Source organism: Leptidea sinapis, chromosome 44 (assembly GCF_905404315.1).
Source record: "Leptidea sinapis chromosome 44, ilLepSina1.1, whole genome shotgun sequence".
In the NCBI taxonomy this organism is placed as follows: Eukaryota; Metazoa; Arthropoda; class Insecta; order Lepidoptera; family Pieridae; genus Leptidea; species Leptidea sinapis.
Window position 1 is genome coordinate 8,193,596 of NC_066308.1, and position 24,391 is coordinate 8,217,986.

A 24,391-nucleotide genomic window follows, 5' to 3' on the forward strand; every position below is an offset into this window, starting at 1 on the left:
TGATATTTACAACTTAATCTTATTTATTTTAATATATTTACAAAAGTAGTGTAGCGGGTATATAATTGTACAGAGAAACTGCTAATGATATCTATACTAATATTATAAAGCTGCAGTGTTTGTTTGAACGCGCTAATCTCTGGTACTACTGGTCCGATTTGAATGATTCTTTCAGTGTTGGGTAGTCCATTTATCGAGGAAGGCTATAGGCTATGTTTTTTTTTCAAAATTAGGGATCCGTAATAAAATTGCTATTTTGTAACACGAGGTGTAAAATCGAAAACCTATTTTTGCGTGCGCTGCAAAAACTATTGACAATAGAACAAAATGATGTACAGGCTATAATATAGGCAATATTTTATTACTTATAAAACTATCGCGTGAATTATACTTTATATGGCAAAACAACGTTTGCCGGGTCAGCTAGTGTCCTTATAAAATTCAATTTTTACTCTGTCAATTTACCACCTGAACAGAACTAAATGCATGATCTTGAAAGAGTGGTTACAGAAATTGGACTATAACTCCACAGAAAACCTTCACACATTATATTGCCAGTAATTTACAAATTTAAAGTAATCTATTGTTATTTTAATGCTTCTCTAGCTACTAGTACAGATGTATAATATTTTAATAATCGTGATCCTTATATTTAGGGATGAGGTCCTGGTGATCTCCTTAGGCTCCTAACAAAATATCAGCTGTTAAAAAATGTAACACTACTGTACTGTTTTAGCTTTAAGATTTTTGTGAAGAGAAAATAAACAGATATTTATTATTATTATAATGTCATTGGTACTCCACCTACATTTTTGATTAAAGATTGAATTATAACTTGTCAGGGTACAGCAGTCTGCCTCGCTCGACGCACAGCGCGCCTCTGGAAGACAGCGCGGGTCTGCGGCAGAGTGTGGTGGGGGGTGAGGCATGTGAGGGGGGCTGCCTCCTCGCCGGGCCCGCAGTCGACATCGCGCTCGCGTGCTGCGACCAGCTCCGTGCGGACGACAAGCAGACGAGTGAGTGTTGTTGACACTAGCTGTGGTTACCACTGGACGGGCTGTTCCATATGTTTGACACCAATTTTTTTGTGCCTATTTAAAGCGCCACTCTCGAGCGTCCAGCGAACTAATTTTGACATATAATGGCTGCGAAGGAACGTATAATACTCTGAAGTACTTTTACATTTTGAATTAATTTCGTTCGTTTTCCGTCTTATTTGTACTTCAAGAATCAACGTTATAAAGTACATAATTTTTTTTGGTAATAGTTTCCCACCATCTAGTTGTCCACTAGTTTTAGTACCGCAGGCTCTCGCTTCATGGCCAACAGCCCCAAAATGGCGAACATCAAACAGGCACAAAAGCACCTTGACCGCCGCCAGTCCAATAGTATATAGTAGAGGTCAGTGGTGGTTACCCAATCCGTAACTCGCAATTGGTCAACTCATGTTGGCGCTCTGTGCCCAGGGCATGAAAATAATAGGAAGTCCCAAGCCCAAGGGAGTCGTAAGAAGCGAATAAAGGCATTTACCAGATGCCGGCTACATTATGTGTACCACAACGGCGCCTTTTTCTGCTGTGAAGCAGTGTTGTGTACGCATTATTGTGTTTCGGTCTGAACCGGTCTGCGCCGTAGCTAGTGAAATTACTAATTAAATGAGACTTAACATCTTATGGCTCAAGATGACGACCGCAATTCTAATGCCGCTCGGAATTTTCGGGTTTTTCAAGAACTGCTCATCTGAACGTTCTGCTCGCTTCGTTCCTTATTGTCATAGACGATAGCAACATTTGCTAGACGGTGAACGTGGTGCACAAAAAGATGATGGTTCGTCGAACTTATAAACAAGATTTAATTCTGCGTTTTTATTCATACTAGGTAATATTATTTCTTATAAAATATTGAATTCTTTCACAGCGTGCCCAGAATACAACATCCGCGATTCATTCGAGCACTCGTCCACAGAGTCGGGCGCGACCACGCACGCGACACACGTCTCTCACGGGTCACAGCCCGCGGACGACTGGCGGCCGCCGGCGCTGCAACCCCCTCCCCGACCTTTCAGCTTGATACGAGCTTTCGTGCCGTCCTTCTTATTCGTATGGCTCTCTCTCGCTCTCGTCGCTTTGTTGTTATTCGAAACAGACTGGTCGTTGTTACGTTCTTTGAGACGGAAACCGGAAATCGTATCACTTAGACATCACTACTACGCGCCACTTAAAGAGTACCTGAAGAAGAAAATTGTCGAGCTTTTTTGATTCGCAGCAGTTCCCGATAGATATGATTGTTGTAGATTTAGAAACTGTATAAAGTGTTGCGGCGTGTAAGGTACAGAAATCTTATATTTAAGTCGCTTTTGACAACAGTACTGTTGGGTTGCTCCGGTATGAACTAGTCTGTCAACAAAAATCAAACTGTTTTGTATGAAAATCAATTTACGTGTGTTACTGAAACATATATATACCGAAGTATATTATGAAAAATTAGACAAATTAAGCTTGTGATATAAGATTTTTTTTTAATTTGTCCAGATATTTAATAACACTCTGCTCGTGTAAAACCCATGTTATTTCAATGTCTCCTTTTTCAATCAACAGTGGGAGTGTCACGATAGAAATACTGTGTCCTTGCCAAGATACAAAGACGATTAAGTTTAATGCATTTTATACTTGTATTTTAATTACATCCATTGACACGAAATTACATGGTCGCCATTTTGTTTTAAGCATTTGGAAGTATGTTGGGCTTAGGAAGTGTCAAAGTTAATATTCTCGCATACTAGATGTCTATAGTCATAAATTACAATTTATGAATAGTAAAACATAGTATGTAAAATGTACAAAACTTGAGGCTTTTGATAGAAGGTTGTAATTAATATAACTATAGTTAATATAAGATGGACATTTTCATGCCATTTAAGATAAATTTCCGATAGGTTGCATGGTTTGTATGGCAATCGTACTGAGTAAGTTAGCCATATGTTATAATATCTGGCATGGATATTGTGACGAACATTAATAGTACCGCGTCTCCCCCCAGAGTTCAGTCTCTGGGACTTATGATCTTACTTATAAAAATTATGCAGCAGTGTATTATATCAGTTATTGATGAGTGAAAGAGAAAATGATAGTAGTGATTGTACATACACATATTATCATAAGCCATAATGCATTCAGAAATCCCATATTACGACTACCATAAATTTTAAACGGTAATGGCGTTATTGAAAAGTTTTCTGGCAGCTGTAATTTTTTTAAATTCAGGGATTAATTGGAAACGACCTTAACTATCATACCGTTCGATATCTTACGTGCGAGATAATATGTCAAATTTGTCTCTAAATTGACATTGCATTCCGAACTAAACGTCATCTTAACTGACATTAGAATAGAGGCCAATCAAATTTCTTTATTTGTCAGAGATGTTCGAAATTTTAATGAAATAATATACTCGAAATCGATGTTAGCATTGTCACAGATAAGAAATTAGCTCTATCAAAAGAGTTTATTTTCTTATGGTGGTCATAATGTGCGGTTCTTAAACGCATTATGGAGTGTTTATGATATTTGAAAATATAAAACATATAACATAACAGTTGAACACGTAATTTTTATAAGTAGAGCTTTAGAATTTATAGGTATCTAGGACATCTTATTACATTAGGTATATTACTGAAGAAGAATTTGGTATTTTATGTTCTTTCAGTCATGCAATTAATTACGTAGCGATTGTGTACGAGCCGAGCACAATGAAATAATGGAATCTGATGTGTCAAATTTTTTGACACTTTTTAGGGAGTTGCCCATACAGTTTTTATATACATTTTATATTAGATAATATGCTTTTGTATGGCACAAATCTCACTCAGGCACTAGTTAAGTTGGCCGAAGAAATGAGACCTTAAAACTACGTTGTGGAAATGTGACTCTGATAAAATAGCTATTATTATTATTATTATTTATAAAGCCTTAGCAGGTTTTCTTTTTGGAGAGGAGGAAAATACATTTACTTATTGAAGACTCCGACGGGGCCTAGATGTCGGGCTCGGGTGTAAACACCCTAAACAAATCTCCTCAGTGCTGATAGCCCTAAAGGCTTTTACAGCGATGCCGGGCCGGAGTCTTGGAGGCCGGAACCTTACAAGGTGTGTACTGCGTATTGCTGTTAACATGTAATAAAACGTACAAACAGTCCAAAAATTTTAAATTGCTTCAAAATGAAAACTTAACAAATATTTAAATAAAAAGGGCATAATTCCAAATCGGACACAATGCAAAAGCAATTATTGTGTTGCAAAGTTCTTCGTAAACTTGCTTTGCCAACAGTACAGTTGGCGTCGAAATCGATTCTTATGGCGTATTTTTACGATGTGACTCACTTAGATGTCAAAAATTGTTTTAAATTATCTTGCAGTCAGCCCTTTGAGCCAGATGAATCATTTTGGTAGTCGAGGTTAACTAAAGAAAATTGTTGGTTGGTTAATGTTAAATAGTCCACAGAGTATTTCTCATCTTATTATTCAACTGAATTCGAGGCCGACGTGAATCTTAGAAATACACGAACACTTTAGTCTTTTTTCGCCTTAGATAGGTTTGCAATATTTCTGACAAGAGCTTTATTTTTTAAGAGGTATTTAAGAACGACGAAAGAAAGTGTAGAATTGCTATACTAATGCTCTGATAATACATTTATAATATAATAGATTTTTTCTGTTTAATCTGACTTCTATTATTCAATATTAGTCTTGCTAGATTTTATTATTATTATTATTTATTTTATTTTTACTAAACATTAAAGAAAGTAGTTATACCTAGTGGGGACTGTAAATCCAGTATACTCCCTGTATAGCAGTCCTATTATTATTTTATATTCCTTTTAAGGAACGATAGACACATTTATCCTTATAACGCGGTGTCCTTATAACATGTTTTCTTATTACGCGATTTCAATCTCTCGTATGACACGGGCATACATAATATTTCACTACAGTGAAATTTATAATGATTTGTACAGTTCATAATTAGCTTCGCGCACACGTTACGATTGTGTTATAAAATTTAATTATTTTATTAAATTTGGGTATTAAAAACCATAATAAAATAGTAAAACTAGTCAAGCAATTGGAAATACTTGTTACAAATTGTGATTAATTATTAATATCACGAAGTACGAGGTCGTAAAAACAGTTGTCCGGTAGTGTGGTTCCGCGTTATAGGGAGAAATAACAGTCCTTATGTCCCGTGTATTTTCTCTTCAAATTACTACATACCTTATTTTTTGTATTGCTACATATTAATTTCTAGCACTTATCCTAATGTTAGTTATTTATAACATTATCTACTCAAACATAATAACACGCTATTAAGCATTACTCAAAAGAATTAGGAGTCAATTAGATAGACATATTTTTTGTGTTTTAGTAAGTAAGAATAATGTAAGTTATTTATTTTATTGCGAAAATCGTGCATGAAATAACTTTAAAACGAAGATTGTCGATTAAGTACAAAATCAAGTATTACTATATCCTCATTTATTTTAACATTCCCATATTATATTTTATACTCTTTATAACGACTAATAATATTACGTTGGGGCTGCGCCGACCAGAATATGAAAATAAGTTTGTACAAGTGTACTTAATATATAATTTAACTGTTTCGTTGCTGTTATTTTTGGTGTTATATGGATATTTTATTATAACGTTGCTTTGTTTACAGTTTAATGTGTTTATGTTATAAATTATTAAATTATCTATAATTATCGACATACTATCGTCGGATCTGGCTCTAACAATATCTAAGAATATTCTTCTAAATTCTTTCGAAAGTATTTATTTTTGACTAATATGAAAAAATTGGTTACAAACTTCAGATAATAAATATGCAGTAAGTACAAGTAAAAAAAGTATACAATACCTACCTACCCTTAGTTTTAAAATACGTTTGTTTTTTTTATATTCCACCTGGTCGTTGCTATTTAGACATTACAACCGACTTTAAATACTAAAAATCAATAAAATTGAAGACTATCATCTTATTATTTACTTAAGTCATTTTTTATAGGTTATATTAATTTATTAATAAGCTCTCTTTATTTATATTTGTGTCTATATTTATTATTGTTAGTTGTGATTTAAGTGTGACTTGTTAAACATTGTTATAAATTTATCATTTTATTTTATAGACAGTTTCATAATTCGCAGTAGTTGATAAAATAGAACTAAAGGTTGTGCGATGGTTACAAGGAAAAAACTTTTTTTTTGTAACTGGATTGTAATATAGTTTTTATTCACCTGTATGTCTTAAACTATATTAATTGTAGATTATATTGTAACATCTCGAAGAATTATCTTGTTACAATTTATTTAAATAGGTGTGCTGCGTTATAAATAAAAAAATATAATCGGGACTGTGTAACGAATAGTAAAATACGTTTTAATAAATTGTAATTATGAATACATATTTTATGAAAATACAGCCCGTTTTTCTGCCGTGAAGCAGGAACTACTTGACAAGCTGTATCTAGTGAAATTACTGGGCTAATGTGACTTAACACCTTATGTTTAAAAGTGACGAGCGCTATTGCGATGCCGCTCAGAATTTTAAGTTCAATCAAGAACCCTGACTCTGAATGGTAAAAGGCAGAACGTATCACCTAATTTAACTTATGAGATTTATTTTTTACAAAAAGTACATAATCTTGTTTACAAAATTGAACATATTCGTGTTCAATTTTAAATTGTCAGTTATAGGAGTCTACATCAGCCTAGAGAAACTATCTAAGAAAAAAGCGTTTCACTCGATTGTATGAAACGTGCAGTCATTGATAGATTGACAGATGACGGCTATGATCTAGTAAAAAACGGAGATAGCCGAAATCCACTCCGTTTTAAGCAACTGTTCGCTTTCAAACTTATAACGGATAATAGATCGTCCCAATCGCCATGCTGTAATTACTACTATTTCAAACTTATGTCAAATAACTGGACGTTTCATACTAAACTAAATTTCAGTTTTTACTTAGGCAGTCTCCCGCCTCTTATAACGTAGTATTTACATCCTCTTTGGTCTACAAGCCGCATAAAATCTTATAAATTAGATCGTAAATGAAATTTATATTCACCTTTGCAATGTATTACGCTACTTATGTTTCTTTTACTACTTTTCTAGTCACCTCTGTACATAATATTTAACATTTCCGATCTTGTTAATTATTATTTATGTTATTTATTATAGGTAACAAAAGTATGTTCACAGGTTAAGCATTTATTATTGCATTCAGTCTAGCGAAACTCTCTAATAACAGAAGCGATTCACTCGATTGTATGAAACGTGCACTCATTGATAGATTGTCGGCTATAATCTTGTAATAAAATGGAGATAGCCGGAATCACTACGTTTTAAGCGACTGTTCCCTTTCTAACTTAGCCGGATTATACTTCGTCACCAATCGCCATACTGTAATTACTACTATTTCAAACTTATGTCAAATCACTGCTCGTTTCATACTAAACTAAATTTAAATTATCACTTAGGCAGTCCCGCCTCTTATTACGTAGAATTTACATCCTCTTTCATTGCATTGTGGTTTTCGTAATTTATGACAAGGATTTTGACCCAAATGGGTAGAGCGGACTTTTCACTTTAGTCATACTCGCAGATCAAAATATGTATAGAGTATAATAGACGCCGAACCGAGGAACAAAAAAGTTTTAAAGGCTGGCTGGCAACCCTAAATCAACCTAAGGCCCAGAACACACGGTGAAACGCAAATGCAACAAAACCCTTTTGAAATTATTGATTTGAAACCACTTTCAACTATTTTCCACACACGCTGCAACCACAATCATTTCGGTTTTCGTTGAGAAATATGTGTGCATAATGAGTTCTTCAAGTTACGAAGAAATTGTGGTTATGTATTTGTATCTTAGACAAAGATGAAGGCGCAAAAAGAGAACTATGTGGATACATCCCTACATTGAGAAGAATATCAACTGTCGTATGTTTGTGGCTGCCAAAGAATTACAAGAAACTGATAGAATGCTTCATCAGTCTCAGTCTTGCGAGAGTAGCTTGTATAATTACAAGCAAGGATATATTTGCACTTCTAAAACAAGTTTAATGTTGTTTTGTTCGTCGTCAGCCATTTTGTAAAAAATACGCCAAGACAAAAAATGAATGAAACGCAACGCGAGTTTCCTGCACGCCGGTTTCAATGCGACTGATTTACACCGCGTTTCAAACCGGTTTCAAACTGGTCGCGTAATGTGTGGTCTCTTTAAGGAATCTATGGCAGAAACTTAAATGCAACTCAAAAGTAAATAGTAGTTGCAGTTTCGTTGCATTTGCGTTTCACCGTGTATTCTGGGCCTAACTTGACTATACCAGTCCGTTGGTACTTATATTTACTAAAATAAATAGTTAACATAAGCACTTAGATATTTTATGACAAACTTAGAATCTCAAGTAAAATTGAAATTTGAAGAATATTAGGAAAATGACTTAGGAGAGGTATCTCATATAGCGAGACAATTATGAAGCAAAATTGCGAAAATTACGAATACGGGACTAAGTCTCCTGTTTTATGTCTGATGCCTTGTTTGTGTACCTAAATAGTTCATGTTTAAATCTCCACGCCGCTGAAATGAAGTACCTAATATCTATTTAAATAGTTTTAAGCACTTGACATGCCAAACTGTTTTTTAATATATAAAATAGGCAATACAAGAGTTATGTATTATTTTCGCCTGAGCGCATTTATTTCATTCCATGGACCAATGTTCTTTTTTACGTAAAAGAGTATTATTTTTGTATAAATCCTGCCTTTACAGTTCCAGTGATTAGGATAAGTTATAGTATCGCTTTAATAATTCTTAGGATGTGTTTTATAGCGACAAACGAAAGTGAATGATTTGCAATTGAAGTCAACTAATATTGTGCACAAATTTTATTAAAAAATAGCGTATTCTAAAATGTATTTTAAATTTACCCTATCGATTTAGAGGCTTTTAAATAAACACTGAAAGTATTATGTAGTCTTTGTTATTAGGACTTAATTTTGTGTAATATATTTGCGATAAATTGGAACTGAAGTGGCTTTATGAGAAAATAAACTTTGTATTTTAAGCTTGTACTAGCGTTATTTTGAACGATCCGAATATTTTAATAGCTAAAGTATGTCCGGTGGCAAATTTGGTTTTAATTTTAGATTCTCCATAGCGGCTAAGTGGACGAGCCAAGAAGGTATCGTTTCAGATTCGTTAATCACGTGGGTTATTTAGTTACAAGGGATGAAAGAAAAAGTGCGTTCGCTATAGATTTCACAGTTCCTGACAATAGGTATGTTAGAACGATATCGATGAACACAATTTTTTTGATTTAAAAGACCCCTTTTTCATCTACCTTAATTAAAAAAGAAATGTTATTAAGCAGAGTTTTCGTTAGTCAATTATAGTCTCAACGTGGCGGTTTAGAATGTTTGTCAAGGTGTAGGTAAATAATAGTCGGGTTCTATTTCTTTTTTTAATGTAGCCATTCTGTTGACCGTGTTTTATATTGGCGCATGGTTTACAATTATTTTGGTGCTAAAACTGGAAAGATATTCTGCCTACCCACACGGTTCCTTCTTCCCATATTTATTTATAAGGCGTCAGTAATATCCCCAAGCCACCAATTCTCTTCGACTTTGTCTGTTAGGGAACAAAGACAGGAATATACCTAATATGAAACTCCTCGATCAACTGGGCACTGAAGAAAATATCGTGAACGAACGATATAAATTAAAAAAAAAATGTCATGCATTTGCAGTTTGGTTCTTGTCAAAATGCTAAATTTGCCAGCGGATTTAATATTTCCTAATTTTATAGTTTACAATTGTAAATAACGCGTGCCTGAACAGAATTTACATAGAAATTTTTAATAATCATTTATTTTCATGTAACGCACATACTTCTCTCTCCTGTCCATGTGCAAACTCTAATTAAACAGTACTTCTGTGTAGTAGTTAGTAATGCTATGATACCCAAGTTGATAGTTGTAAATTGCTGTGGTACCATGAAGACTGTCCGTTTCAGAAAGTAAGTAAATAAAATTTTAATGTAAAAATTTGTCTACCATGAGAAGCGTTAGTTAAATTAGAGTAATAAGCACAAATTGTATATTAATTAAAACAACAATGTTTGAAAATTGTATAGATATTTCCAATAAAACGCAAAATATCAGCTCAATTTTTTATTTCAAAATAATTCCAAAAGCAACAAACAACATAACAAATAAAAACAGACGAGAATCCATCTAACAACTGCAGTGTTACAATTTTAATTACAATATAGATTTTTCTTTGTTGAAATGGGACAGTTGATTGGCAACCCAGTCGGTGAATAATTGGTTGCGGCCTATGGACTTGCATGCCGTGCCACTAAATAAATTTAAAAAAAAATTGGTTGCTTGCATTTATTTATCACTAACGATTAATAGATTCAAAACTAACATACAACCACACAAGGTAAATACGAAATATTATATTTTATATGGTCAAAAATAAATGATAACTTTATTAGTACGCGCAATGTAAAACTTGTAAATATAACCTATTTAAGAACCTATAAACGAATGTGATGCTGTTAATTATTAAAAATCTATAAGGAACCAAACTAATTATCATGAAGTACAGGTGACCTTTGACTTCTTGTAACATTAATTATTGTTAAATCAATCAGCCATGTTGACTATTTTGTGTCTATAGACGCCATTGTCAATTAAAATGAAAAATAAATTGAGGGTATTTTCCATATAATATACAAATATCTACATATATTGTAGAGTTATGTTATTTATTTGTTTATTGAAAATGAAACTGCAAGAATGGAATGTGTTTCTACTAAACGTAAAGGGCCACTCTCAAAAACTGCGACAAATACCTACCTTGAACTTCAAACAATAATGGCACTAAATTAGGACCCTTTTTACTATCAAAATTTCTTTGGTAATATTTATATATATTGTGTTGCACTCGGTTAATTTATCTTCATCAAATATGTACCTCTTCTTATATTGTATAGTATGAAACATAAAATGTCGACAAAATCATAAAATTAAATTATATTCTCACATTAAATAGATTCAATAAAATGCAATTAATAACAGCGCTACAATGAACTGAGCAGAAATAACGCAATAATCCTATAAATTCATATTTGTTGTAATTACGTTCTCCATTCGCTTGAGCTTACATAATAACTAATTCCTTTATCACCCATAAATACAAAGGTACCTAAAACAGCATAGATATAGCTATACAGCGCTTAAGATTAACATTTATATGCTAGTAACTAAATCGGCGTGACGCTGTTTAGGCCTATTAAGACATTACATTTTAAATAATTGATAATCTTTAAATATTAAGTTCTGTTAAGGCGGCCGCACCAGCCGCCGAAATCAACCAAAAGGTAAGCCAAAGAACGCGACAAATCGCTTGCTTCTGTAAGCATGCGCCATGCACTGTCTGTTGAAGTTTTAAGTCGTTTTTATATTATCTGTGTACAGATCTTCCTTTCTTATGTATTCTGTGACCATGAAAGCGCACGGGGGCGATTGCTCGCCGTCTTAGTTGTGCTCTGCGTGTAATGTACGCTCTCTCATTACTTTAATCGACTCATTATGGTTTGAACTTAGCACGACACAAAACTTGGTGATGAGGATGTGACACATCCTGGAGGTGCGAAGTATTCAATGGTTACAAATAAACCTTTCGAGTTTAGACTGAGGTCTGGCGCTAAAACTTGCGGGGGCGCTCGTTTCATGTTGCAGTCAAAAGGATCGAGTGTGAACACGTCAAGGTGGGGTCCCACGGCCCGTGTTATAACAGGCCATGGGAACCGTCGCACCCGATGAAGCCTGTTCTCGCCCGTCAGATCCGTCGGGAGTCGGTAAGTTCACAGGCGCGGCACGATCTATGATAACACGGGCCGTGGCACCCTTTAGATGAGCACTGGACCGGACAGGAGTAATAAAGCGCCCAGAGGCAAACCATGCAACCGCGCTAAATGAAAGTAGGCCGTAATTAATTAAAAGATGCTACAAAAATAAACGCCTTAAGTAAAGGAAAATTGTAAATTTAATTATTTCATTACTAATTTCTGCCCGTGGTATCGCTCGCGGGGGCATCGATATCGCGCGTCAGAATTAATGTCTTTAATTCAATATATTATTTCAAACGTATCCTATTCAATAGTTATGTAAGTAATTAGTAATGGCTAATATAAAATGTTTAATATAAAAAAAACTATATGGTGCACAAAAATAAAAAAGAAAACAGAAAAAGCATGGCGAAACTGAAACTTGGAAGGTACTTAGAAGGACCAGAACTTCATATCGAAGCGACATAAGAAGATCTCACTTGAAAAAACAACTGCTCTCCAAGAAATAGAGCAGCTCTACATTCAAGAAGATTTAGCTGGAACCTCGTTTGCATCTCGAAATATTGCAGAAATAATAATAAAAAGACAATAAAATATGATATACCGAAATGCAAGAAAAGGTCAAATCATTATTCGAGAACCTGTAAGTATTGAAATGAATAATTAAAACTAGGTACCTAAACAATTGTGACGGTCATATTTTGAAAAAGTAATGACAAATGGAAAGATTTTCCAAAAGATGGATCGTTTATCAAAACCTGCACATAACGCACATTCTTTTTGCTGTCGTTTACTTAACACAAAACACAATTCTAATTGAGAAAATATGGATTTGACGACTGGAGGCATTTGTCATCGCGTCTCAATACTAGTGATTAATATGTGCATGTATGTAACACAATAAATAAAATTGGACAACGTAATATTTACTTCTGATCTGTAATTTAATACAAAAACCACAGTAAATACTGGCACAAACTGGTTAAACGATTTGCCATTTTTTGCAGCAGTAATTTGGTTTAGTTATAGCGTCAAAACTCCAAAACCGTATGTGATTTTTAATTGGATTTCAAATCGTACACAATAAAAAACAAATTTAAGGGACGCCAGATCTTTGAAAATGTTGCCAGGACCGTCACTGCTGTTAGCTCTGAATCTAGTAGGTAATAACAAAAGCCCAGGATATTATCAAGTTGGTATTTTTTTTCAGTTTCAAGAAAAATATATTACCTCAGTAGTTAGTCTGCATGAGTGCTAAAACTATTTACAAACATGATATATTTAATCTACCATCTCGCAATAAAGTATTAGATCACCTTTTGTGCTTATACACTACGATAAGGAGATACGTAACCAGAATTTACGCGGCGCTCTTGTTGTTCTGTTTGCAATCAGTCGACGATTGATATCTGAGCGTAACCAACAAGACCCTTCTCATCAACAGGTTCCGCTGGATCAGCAGATTCAAGACGGAAAGTTTGGGAGCGGGTCGTATTGTTCGGGAATATGTAGGAATCTACAAGGAACTGTAACTGTTGAGCTATTATGTTGGAGTCCCTAGAATCTACCAGACCAGCCCCAACTAACTCTGTAGCAATACCATCGGCAGAATCTTTGCCAGGAGCAAACTCAAATCGAATATCATTAAGTTCTTTCTGAGAATTTCTCATTCTAAGAACCAAGTTGATAAGAGGTGCTTCTTCAGCTTCAATCGAGCCAATCGTAAACCCTGGCCGAGATTCACTATCACTTTCACTGTCTGAAGCATCAGCAGGAAGAAGTTGGTTCATAGGCCTATCTCGACCTGAGTCGCCATCATCATCCTCGTCGTCTTCATCACTCTCCCAAACCCATTCACCAGTTTCCATCCTATGCAACCTGCCGGATGCTCCAGGTTGACGTTTACTTGCTTTATGTACCCGAGTCTCCATACTTGGTCCAATTGAAACCAAAGTCTGTACTAGGTATTTTCTGTCCTTTGCTTTTTTAAAGAATGAATGTTTCAATAACTCTGTGGCCGAAGGTCTCTTAGTCGGATCCTTTTGGAGACACTCAAAGATCATTTTCCTAAATGTCTTCCCATAGGCTTTATACTGGTCTTTTTCTTCTGCACCAGTATCTAATGTGGGTGGATCATTTTGTAATGTAAGCATTAACACCTTCATTGGTGGGTATTTATGGTAGGGGGCTGTACCAGTGGCCATTTCGATGGCTGTTATTCCGAAAGACCAAATATCAGCTTTGAAGTCATAACCATGATTTTGTTCCATGACTTCGGGTGCCATCCAGCATGGTGTGCCAACAAATGTATGGCGGACTTTTTGGCGCGATAGATCGCGACCAGTAGCGAGCCAAGCGGATACACCAAAGTCTGCAATCTGAACAGTGCCATCATCTCCAAGAAGAATATTACCAGCTTTGATATCTCTATGAATCTGCCCATTCTGATGGAAATATTCCAGGCCTTTTAACACCTCTTTCAGGACAGTTGCGATGGTGGCCTCATCAAACACGCCATGTTTGCAGTTTGATACCCTCATTTTATGTTTTATTATATCAAGTAAGCTACCTCCTTCGAGGAGCCTCAATACAAGCCACAGCTCTTCCTTCACTACAAAGCTGGTGTAGTATGTCACCACATTTTCATGGTTACAACTTGACATGGCTTGAATCTCTTTTAGAAGTTCATCCATAGATGTATTCCATTTCTCTAGATTGATGCGTTTTATGGCGCATTTTTCGCCCCGGGGACGGCAGAAAGCAGCATGTACCACCGCCGTAGCACCAACTCCTATTACTTCCAACAATTCATAATCATCTTGGCTGTTAGGCCACATATGACCCGAACCCGCCATTTTTAACTTTTATATTTAAGTCAATTATATAAAATGTAATATCTAAGTAATATAAGGCCAAGGGATTATTGTTAAGAAGTAAATGAAATATTAACTGGTTTTACTTGGTTTTCCATGTTAATATGGTTAAGTGGGGTATAATTATTTACAACTATGGTTCCTTCAGATCCAATTACTTCAAATCGATGGAGAGTTTTTGTGTGGTCACGAAGTTTCAATGTTGATTGGCTTTCTCTTTTAATGTGAGCACTGTTGTAGTCAATGTCTGCTGGGTACAAATGGTCACCTAGAAAGTCACAACACAACCATTAAAATTATATATATAATGTGTTTATATTGAATTCCCATTAATGTAGGGTTATAATCTATAGCTAATATGAAAAAGAAAGCACAAGAAACATATTGTGTTCTAAAATGTATATTATGGGTGCAAAAAAATTGTCTTGATTGTAATCAGTATGCCAAGTCCTAACCTTAGCGACGTTGCCAAACTTACTCTTACAAAGTTCATCAAAGGACATAATAATCAATGAAAGTTAGATAACGCGTTTTTTTTCATTGATAAGTAGGTAAGTACAATTTCATTCATAATTTTTTATTTTGTTTCAAAGATAAGAAACGCGAAAAAAATCATATACTATTCAATTATATAAAATAATAAACAGTCTCGTTAATACCTTAGAGTTATGGGAATTCAACATAAACACGATGTATACATAAATATAACAAAAACACAAACCAGTCCATTTGTATATAAAAAAATTCACTCACAAATTTATATTAGTATCAATGCGGAGAACAAGGTAGGCAGCACCCTTGTTATTTCTGTAGTGTTACAAGTCAGTTTGCTACTCTGTGATCACATACAAACAGGTGAGCCTCATATATGCTAATTTTTCATGTTATTCCATAAAAAAATATGTCATATTAACTTCAAAGTTAATTCGAAGCTTTAAAAGCAATAAATACAGAAGAAAATGCTTCTATTTCTATTTTAAAAAAAACATTCAAATAAACCCAAACTGTATATTTATAGTGGTTTTGTCATTGAGTAAGTGTATGTTTTAGATAATTTACATGTTTAGATAGCCTCTTGCTGTTAGACAACTGATAAAAACAGGCCAGGAATATTAGTTTAGTGTGTGTGACAAGCTACTTCTTAGACTCGCGATTTGTATGACACTTTGTGTTAGTGTGCGTGAATTGCTCAAATTAGAGGATAGTTCTAAAGTTTTTTTTTTCGACATTTCCACAGTTGTCATAGTCTATCTAGGCATATAAATGATCTAAGTATATGCATTATATCTTTAAAAGCACCATTTACCTGGCAGTAAGAACACCACACCATCTGAAGTTTTTACCGTAATAGGGTAAATAAGCTCACTACCCCGACTTGTGGTATCTTTTGCAAATGTTATTATTTCCTCAACATCAGTAAAGTAATTGAAACGATGCAACTCATAACCTTGTGGTGGATAAAGTTGGAGTTCGTTTTTACTATTCCTCTTTAATATATCCAATGGATGAGACCACTGCAAAATATATAATTAATCAGTATTGGTGAAACTGAATGTAAGTTTCTAGTGTTAACATAAAACATATCAGTATACCAAACCTCCATTTAGCATGAAAATTTAATAATTGGTTGTGCCAGGGTGTATATCTTATAAATAAGGTTTGTATCCATATCAGGTACTTTTTCAAATATCTAAAGTGTAAAATTTCTAAATATAAGTTGATGTTAAATATTAAGACCTTAAATTTTTAGGTATCCATGCAAACAAATTATGGAAATCTTTTATTAAAATAAAATATTATAGTATCCATATATTAAATCGTAGTGAGTTACAATTACAGCAGGTAGGTAGAAGGTACTTAGTAAATCATAATAAAGTTTATTTAAACTACTTCGAAATTACATTATAAAGAATGATGTATGTATTAAATATAACCATGTTGGGCAGTAAACCTCCTGATATCCTTGAAGTTTTAAACTACTTTTTGTATGAAATCAAACTTATTTTAAAAGTAATATATATGAATTTACTTATGCATGCATATACAAGATATTTTATGACAAAATTATGTTACATTTCACAGTAAATGGTTAATTTAACTCTTAATACGGCTTATTACTAAAATTCCAGTATTAAAAAATTATGCCTTACTTCCACTTTCGCAACTTCCTGACTGTCTTCCACTCCAACTATTTCCGGTTTATCTTCAAGAGCAGCTACAAAGAAGGCAGTATCAAACCTCTTAGGCAAGAACACTGGAGACAACCAATTGCTCCAGTAATGTAATGACCATATATCTGGATAACAATTGTACGCCTTGCATAGATTTAAAAACTCCAGCGGTTCTCTGCTAACCTAAAATTTTAATAAATTTGTTAGTGTAAAAGTACTAATCAATTATTTGGCCAGGTAAGGAAAGGAAATATTCATATTAAATTATTTAATTGAATCTACATCTAAAGAGTTAGTGACACAACAGGTAGAATCACTGACTGGGTGGTGACACACTGTCAGTTTGATCCTCAGTAGCCAAGTAAATAAATTTTGTCTTATGAGTTTATTTGATACTTTATTATGGTGGCACCACTGTAAGGATTACTCTGGTGTTACAAGAGACTACGGGCCATGGTGATCACATACCATAAGAGTAACTTGTTTTCTGAGAAAGTTCTAGAAACACTGCTTCAATGTACCAAATATTGATTCCGAGGGATAGTAGTAGGTGTGATCATTAAATGAGCCGAAAGACAATCTGAATCTACTTTGATCAAGAGTTAGTGCTGGCTCTGTACATTCCTATGTGATCCTTCACTAATTAAAAAAAGATCTCATTCTAAAATGATTCTATGAAAAATAAAGATAGTAGCTACTCTACCATCACTGTTTTGGTTGGTGTAAATTTTGAGAATTAAATTTCATGTCCATAAGGTGGCTTTGTTGTTTACATTTGGAATATTGTTATTTTAAACAATATTCAATCAAGCTATGTTTAGCTATTTGTAGTAATTGTTTCACTCCTATATCAAACTTAGAACATTTCAAACATAACTATGATATCTTACCCTTTAATATAAGATAAATAGTGTCAACAGAAAATGTTTATTAAATAAGAAATTAGCTTTTAAATTAGATTTTTAGCAAAATAAATACAGCAATTTTCAATTTCGAAAATGTTATGTCAAAGTTGAATCATATGTCACTTGTCATTTACCTTGAAGCATGACACACACTTTATATTTTGACTTCTGTCACAATAAATGAGTGATAATCTAACAGATTAAAATTTTTAAAGGATACATAAATAAAGAGTATGAAATAAATACAGTAAATAATATTTTATTAGTAACATAGATGAATTAAAAAAGTTTGAAGGAATGATTGGCATCAATTGGATTTGATTTGGCAAAGCTGCAAAGAGAATTAATTTAAAAATATACATATAAATATATATGATTTATAGTGCCTATCCTTACAACTATAATGCTATCAACAGTAAAGCATTCATTGATAATTAGTATCAAATGTATTTATTAACCTTCTGAAATCAGCTGTATAGATTTTTCAGATACACCAAAACCGAGAGTGCTGTATGGTATATTCCCTCACCAAGTTCTTCCCCTTATTTTGTTCATAAAATGATTTATTTTGTATGGTCATATAGCTTTCAGATACATTCACTCAAATCATCCTAATTATAAGCAAACTATTAATATAAATTGACAGAACACTGTGCAAGCTCCAAAATCACGGCAATGTTAGGCATGTGGCACAATTAGTTTCTTGCAACGGAATGGTTGATTCTAAACATATATCTATCAAAAACGTAACATAAGGTTCTAGCATTATTTCTGTAACAATATTAATTCCAATATAATTTTATATATGACAATATGATAAAACAAGATTACTCAAACACATTCTTCTTTGGGATGTTGAGGATCCAAAATTGATCTGTGTTCATATATACCATTATTTAGTTACTCAATTATTGACACTAGGTGAAACTAGTTTATCATTTATTTATTTAATGTACTTGTTATAATTCTACTATGTTATAATTCATCAAAATATATTAACAAATTAACTTATAGGTATATAACACCTGCTGCAACAGTATAATAGCTAAAGACTAAACACTACAGTTGAGATCATATTTTTATGGTGAAGCATTAAATTCCTATAAATAATTTGTCTGTAATACATAAAATATATGATAGATACTAAATTTACCCTCTGATATTTGCTTCTATACAGAGATAAATAAAATATTAGTAGACTTAAAAATAATAGAACTATAATGATATGCTGCATGTGTCACTAAAAGAATCCCAAAATAACTTATAAATGCAATTGTTTAACATTCAAAATTTTAAGTGCTACAAAATGTGATGTTGTATATTAGTGGTGGCATATAAATTGAGTTAAACTATGTTTGCATAAGATGTCAACACCATACCTTGCTCTGCCAATATTTAGTGTCAACATTGGGTAAGACCTTTGTACAAATTCCTTTTCCAGTATTATCTTTGTGATAACTACTGCATATAAGTAATCCAAGTTCCTCAAATGTTTCTCTTATAGCTGTTATTCTTAAAGTTATGTGCCTGGCAAAATAATATATTTGAAGGTCATATACAAAGTTCAATAGCACAATAAAAATGATTATGAAGCTTGTCATGGATGGCTGATAATATTTATACATATTAATCATTCTAGATGACTAAAATGCAACCATGTTCATAATTTATCACAAAATTAACTTACTTTTGTATTGGATTATCTTTAAATATAAGATTTGTGATAAAGTTTTTTTTGGAGAAGGATTCGAAATCTTGTTGCGTGTAGCCGAAGGATTTGAAGAGAGTCAGCCAATTGTCACTTGCGTCAGCTACCTCCGTAATACCGCCCGGAAACACTACACCATTCGAAAATGTCGCCTTGAGCGTTCTCGTCTGGAATAAGATATCGTAGTTACACTTATTTGACACAGTACTCGTCAACCGGTCCACATTTTGCCTAGCAAGAAGTACTAATGAAGCCGAATCACGCCAACACTTTTTAATAATTCTATTATTCATTATCATGTGAGCGAGTTTTGTATTTTGTGAAACGCACTACAAAGTATAAACAAACACAAGGTCGCTACTTACATTCCTAAAAGAGTTATCATTTCTATATTATCTATTGCGTATGAGTAAAATATTAGGTAATAAATGCTCAAGTCTCAGCGCAATGATTTATGTTAACGATCTCATTTCGCAAAAGATATAAATTTTAAACAAAAATATTTTCTTTTCTGTACGAATCTACAATCAAAGAGTATATAGATATACAGTTATTACAGACCATTCACACGTCACCGTAAAATGTCCCCTGCCTTGGGAGATGGCAGCATTGCCTACGTCGTTGCCAAAATATATATATGTATTATGTAGCATTTACCCCACTTAGTGATTGGTGGTTGCCGGCAAAATTATCTAAACTCGTATGTAACAGATTAATAAGAATTACTTGCATATTTTGAATATTATACAGTTAAAAGACAAGTAATATTATAATTGATGACAAAAATTAAATTTTAAATTGATTATTGGTTTATTTTTTAATTAAAAGCAACTATTACAGACTTAAAACACTGTCTCTTGTATAAACGTTACCATCAACTGTCGTATCCCGATCTGTACTGCAGTCATTTCCGAGTTAAATTACAAAATTATCAGTAATATTATGAATAATGCCATCACGTTCACAAAATCTGTCTCCTAAACTTTTTACGTGTTCACATTGGTTTTTACAATCCTGAGGGGTTATAGATGAAAAAGCTTCTTCAGCTAACTTCACGATATTGCCAGCTTCATGGCCGACATTATAGCTAATTACGAGAGCCATTGCATTTAATCGCAGTGGTAGTGGGACACCCTAACCACATTATGCCACGATATATCAGTAATTGGTCGGCCTCATAAATCAGCCCTTTTTTGTGCTCTTTTATTTTGCAATTGCATTGTTAGCAAATAATACAATCCTTTTTTTGTCATCCAATTTCAGATTTGCAGTTATGAGGAACTCATAGTAGGCGCTTTATAACCTGTATTAATAATAATCCATCGCTTTTCATTCTAGCAGAACCACTTGTTAGTACTCCGTCCGTATTTTTCACTTATACTTGCGTCTCCATGCTACTATGTCGTGTCTATCCATTAAAAAAAGAGTGTGTGTACTTATGTACACGCGTTAGAAGTTATACTTCTTTGGCGTATGGAAAAATAAATCAAATTTTAACAAATAGTTAAGATCAAAGATAGTATACACTCAGCATTTAAGGTTAATATAAACAAGTATAGAAAATTAATTAATTTTATTTATTTATACATAAAATTTGTTATTATGCCAGAAATAAAACAAAACGAAAACACAAATATTTTTTAGATAATAATGTAATAATTTTTAATTAACGATGTAAATAAATTATACATACTGATAATTAACCTCAAATCAGAAAAACAGTTTGTTCAAATCAGTTTTATCACTAATATTCAATATATATAGATATACTAATAAATTATCAGCAAAAACTATCGTATATAAAATTGATTTAATAAAAACACCAAAATAATATTATTCACACTGTTTAATTGTACTGTTACGAAACACGTGTTCTAAATATAAAAATAGATAGATAGATAGATAGATTAGAATCTACAACTTGAACATAGTTATCGATTTTCATGCCACCTAGAACTAACTTCACGATGTAGAATTCAGGTGTCGGTGTGCGCGCGCGTCGAAAAAATTCACTCTCATCATTTTTCTCCATCGTGCCAAAAGAAGTATAACTTCAAAAATTTCCGCTTTGAACTAGTTTTAGTACTGATATCCCATTCGTTTTATAGTTTTTCCACAAAGTCGTTCGACCTCAACGAAAGTTATTTAATTTATTCAAGGTAGGAATGACTTATCTGACGGTTTACATTTTATGGATTTTGTCATGTTCCGTATAAATCGAAATATCAAGATCCACCGTTTTAAATTTTTTTTCGATGTTTTCAGTTTACCTTTTGACATGCCCTTAATAGACACATAATATTTGTATCCTATTGTAAAATGAAACATAAAAAATAATGAATCGGATGCTGGTATCCCAATTTTACTAACCTGTCATGAAACCTCGAAATTAGGAAAATGTGCATGGGCGTAGGAGGATTAAGTTTTTAGTTTTGTTTGACAGCTGTGCCGCCAGATATTTTTAACATGCCGCGTGAAATAAAAGACATTAAAGACTTCCTTCTGAAAGCCCGCAGGAAAGAAGCAAATCTGTAAAGATAAAGAAGAACGCAGAGAATGTCAAGTTCAAGGTGAGATGCTCTCGTTTCCTGTACACACTGGTCATCACAGACAAAGAGAAGGCAGAAAAGCTTAAGCAAAGTTTACCTCCAGGTCTACAAGTCAAGGAGGTTAAGTGATATGTTAGGTATAAATATGTTAGGTATAAATAAAATTAAGTAAGTAATTTCCCCTATTCCAATGTATGTCTGTCTGGTTCCGTTGTGTCCTTAGAAACTTTGCGCTGGATAAATAATAATGAAATGGAGGTGATCTGATAATGGTGTTGGAAAGCAGCCATAGCAAGTCTTGAATAACTATCTTAATACAAAATTTCTTCTTAATCGTTATAGCCGTTTTCGTGTTGGATCTAAATTAAATACCTAATCAGGTATGAGTATTCCATTGATTGTGTATTTTTGATATAATTTTGTTTGGTGACCACAATTCTGTCCAAATACTACTTGTGTACCAATATTGCGATACAACAGTTCTAAAAATAATTGGGGATTTTTTCTTAACCTCTAGCAACACTACTCACAAAAAGATGAACGTTTGGCCTATGGACTTGCATCCCGTGCCACAAAATAAATTAAAAAAAAAAAAAAAAAAAAAAAAAAGATGAACGTGTCATTATGTAATGTCACCACGAATACAGAAATAAGACGTAACTTCACGTTGTTGCTGGGTGAGATTGTTAGCTATTGCTGGATGACATTGTTATCTATTGCTGGTTGAGATTATTATGTTTTGCTGGGTGAAATTTTTAGCTATTGCTGGATGACATTGTTAGCTATTGCTGGTTGAGATTGTTAGCTATTGCTGGTTGAGAACAATCTCAACCAGTGTCAATCACCAATGTCAACCAAACATAGTTAAAATCTCAACCAGCAATAGGTAAAAATCTCAACCAGCAATAGCTAACAACGTCACCAAGCAATAGCTAACAATGTCAACCAGAAATAGCTTACATCTCAACCAGCTATAGCTTACAATCTCAACAAACTATAGCTAACAATCTCAACCAGCAATAGCTAACAATGTCATCCAGCAATAGCTAGCAATCTCCCCCAGAAGTAGCTAACAATCTCAACCAGCAATAGCTAACAATGTCACCCAGCAATAGCTAACAATCTCAACCAGCAATAGCTTACAATATCATCCAGCAATAGCTTACAATATCATCCAGCAATAGCTAACAATGTCAACCAGATATAGCTAACATCTCAACTAGCAATAGCTAACAATGTCAACCAGCAATAGCTAATAATGTCAACCAACAATAGCTAACAATATCATTCAGCAATAGCTAACAATGTCAACCAGCAATAGCTAATAATGTCAACCAGCAATAGCTAACAATATCATCCAGCAATAGCTAACAATCTCAACCAGCAATAACTGACAATATCATCCAGTAAGGAGCGAACGGTCTTTAAGTCAAATTGAAACCTATAGTTAATACTGTAATGAAAAGCTTAAAAAAATAGACTTTCCTCAAGAATTTAGTCAATGCTGTGATAAGATGTGTTATAATTATAGTTTAGAACCATTATAGATAATCTATATCAGAGCATTGTTAATTGTTTTATCTACACCCATGCTTTAAATCCTCTATTAAAGATTCTGAAACAGTTAGCGTATTGACAACATTAAAACACCCAATATTCTAATAACCATTACATCATCCAAATGAGTGTTGTAATGTTGTACTGAATTTCATAACAACACTCCTATGTTTTTTTTTCGATCCCTTCATGCGCAAAGAGTTTCAACAGACAGCCACATTCTTATTGCTCGATGCGTGGTATCTGTATGAATTTCAAAAAAAGAACATTTCGTTTACGCGCGTTCCACACTACCAGAAGGTCGCGCGCCGCTAAAAAAAAGTAGGTTAATCGAATCCCCGCCATTTTCTTCGATATTTTATTGTTTTGTTTACAAAAAATGAGCGATTCATTTTAAACGCTGCAAAAGAACATTATATTCGAGTGAATTTTAATTATTGCACTTGAAAAGGTAAATTACTACTAAAATAATTAATTGTTTCATTAATACTTAGTTTATTTGTATATAATCAGTAATGAATGATATTAGGTTACTACTAGGACTGGTGTTTTAATGTTAGAAGTAAGCTAACTGTTTCAGAATCTTTTAGAGGATTCATATTCTCGGTGTAGATAAAGTCTTGTATGCAACTGTTGATAATTAGGTATTAAAACACTCATGTAATAATAGCTTCGCCTCGTGTGATAAACCCACATTCGTGTTTTAATACC

The 24,391-nt window shown here is 33.5% G+C and overlaps 3 protein-coding genes and 1 pseudogene across 4 annotated transcripts in view; 2 read left to right on the plus strand and 2 right to left on the minus strand.

Annotated features, from left to right (window-relative positions):
* The window catches only part of LOC126977247 (FERM domain-containing protein 5), a 25,427-nt gene extending 15,208 nt beyond the window's left edge, over positions 1 to 10,219 (plus strand). The window contains exons 11-12 of the mRNA XM_050825981.1: positions 843 to 1,016; positions 1,918 to 10,219. Of these exons, the coding sequence (XP_050681938.1) occupies positions 843 to 1,016; positions 1,918 to 2,258 (515 nt within the window). The 3' untranslated portion in view covers positions 2,259 to 10,219. The remainder of the gene's footprint in view (positions 1 to 842; positions 1,017 to 1,917) is intronic.
* Positions 10,217 to 14,772, minus strand: LOC126977259 (STE20/SPS1-related proline-alanine-rich protein kinase). The gene has a single exon (XM_050826002.1). It carries the CDS (start codon positions 14,770 to 14,772, stop codon positions 13,309 to 13,311), a length of 1,464 nt encoding a protein of 487 aa, XP_050681959.1. The 3' UTR covers positions 10,217 to 13,308.
* A 71-nt stretch (positions 14,773 to 14,843) lies between these two features.
* Positions 14,844 to 20,153, minus strand: LOC126977283 (acyl-coenzyme A diphosphatase NUDT19). Of its 2 annotated transcripts, XM_050826044.1 has the most exons (6): positions 20,136 to 20,153; positions 19,554 to 19,741; positions 19,246 to 19,393; positions 16,941 to 17,144; positions 16,097 to 16,304; positions 14,844 to 15,058 (listed from the first exon to the last, which is right to left on the minus strand). In XM_050826044.1, the coding sequence occupies exons 1-6, from the start codon at positions 20,136 to 20,138 to the stop codon at positions 14,844 to 14,846; spliced, it is 966 nt and encodes a 321-aa protein (XP_050682001.1). In that variant the 5' UTR covers positions 20,139 to 20,153. The 2 variants fall into 2 exon arrangements, with proteins under 2 accessions (XP_050682001.1, XP_050682000.1); XM_050826043.1 differs by lacking the exon at positions 20,136 to 20,153 and having other exon boundaries at positions 19,554 to 19,889.
* A 1,851-nt stretch (positions 20,154 to 22,004) lies between these two features.
* On the plus strand, positions 22,005 to 22,269 carry LOC126977329 (60S ribosomal protein L38-like; annotated as a pseudogene).
* Positions 22,270 to 24,391: the final 2,122 nt, after the last annotated feature.

Bases quoted from the DNA above. Each gene is read 5' to 3' on its own strand.
- LOC126977259 (XM_050826002.1), bottom strand. From the start codon at position 14,772: ATGGCGGGTTCGGGTCATATGTGGCCTAACAGCCAAGATGATTATGAA.
- LOC126977283 (XM_050826043.1), bottom strand. From the start codon at position 19,873: ATGATAATGAATAATAGAATTATTAAAAAGTGTTGGCGTGATTCGGCT. The intron at 17,145-19,245 runs GTATGGTGTTGA...TTAAAATTTTAG, and splicing joins CTAAATATTGGCAGAGCAAG to GTTAGCAGAGAACCGCTGGA. The intron at 15,059-16,096 runs GTAAATGGTGCT...GTGACTTTCTAG, and splicing joins TGTGGTGTTCTTACTGCCAG to GTGACCATTTGTACCCAGCA.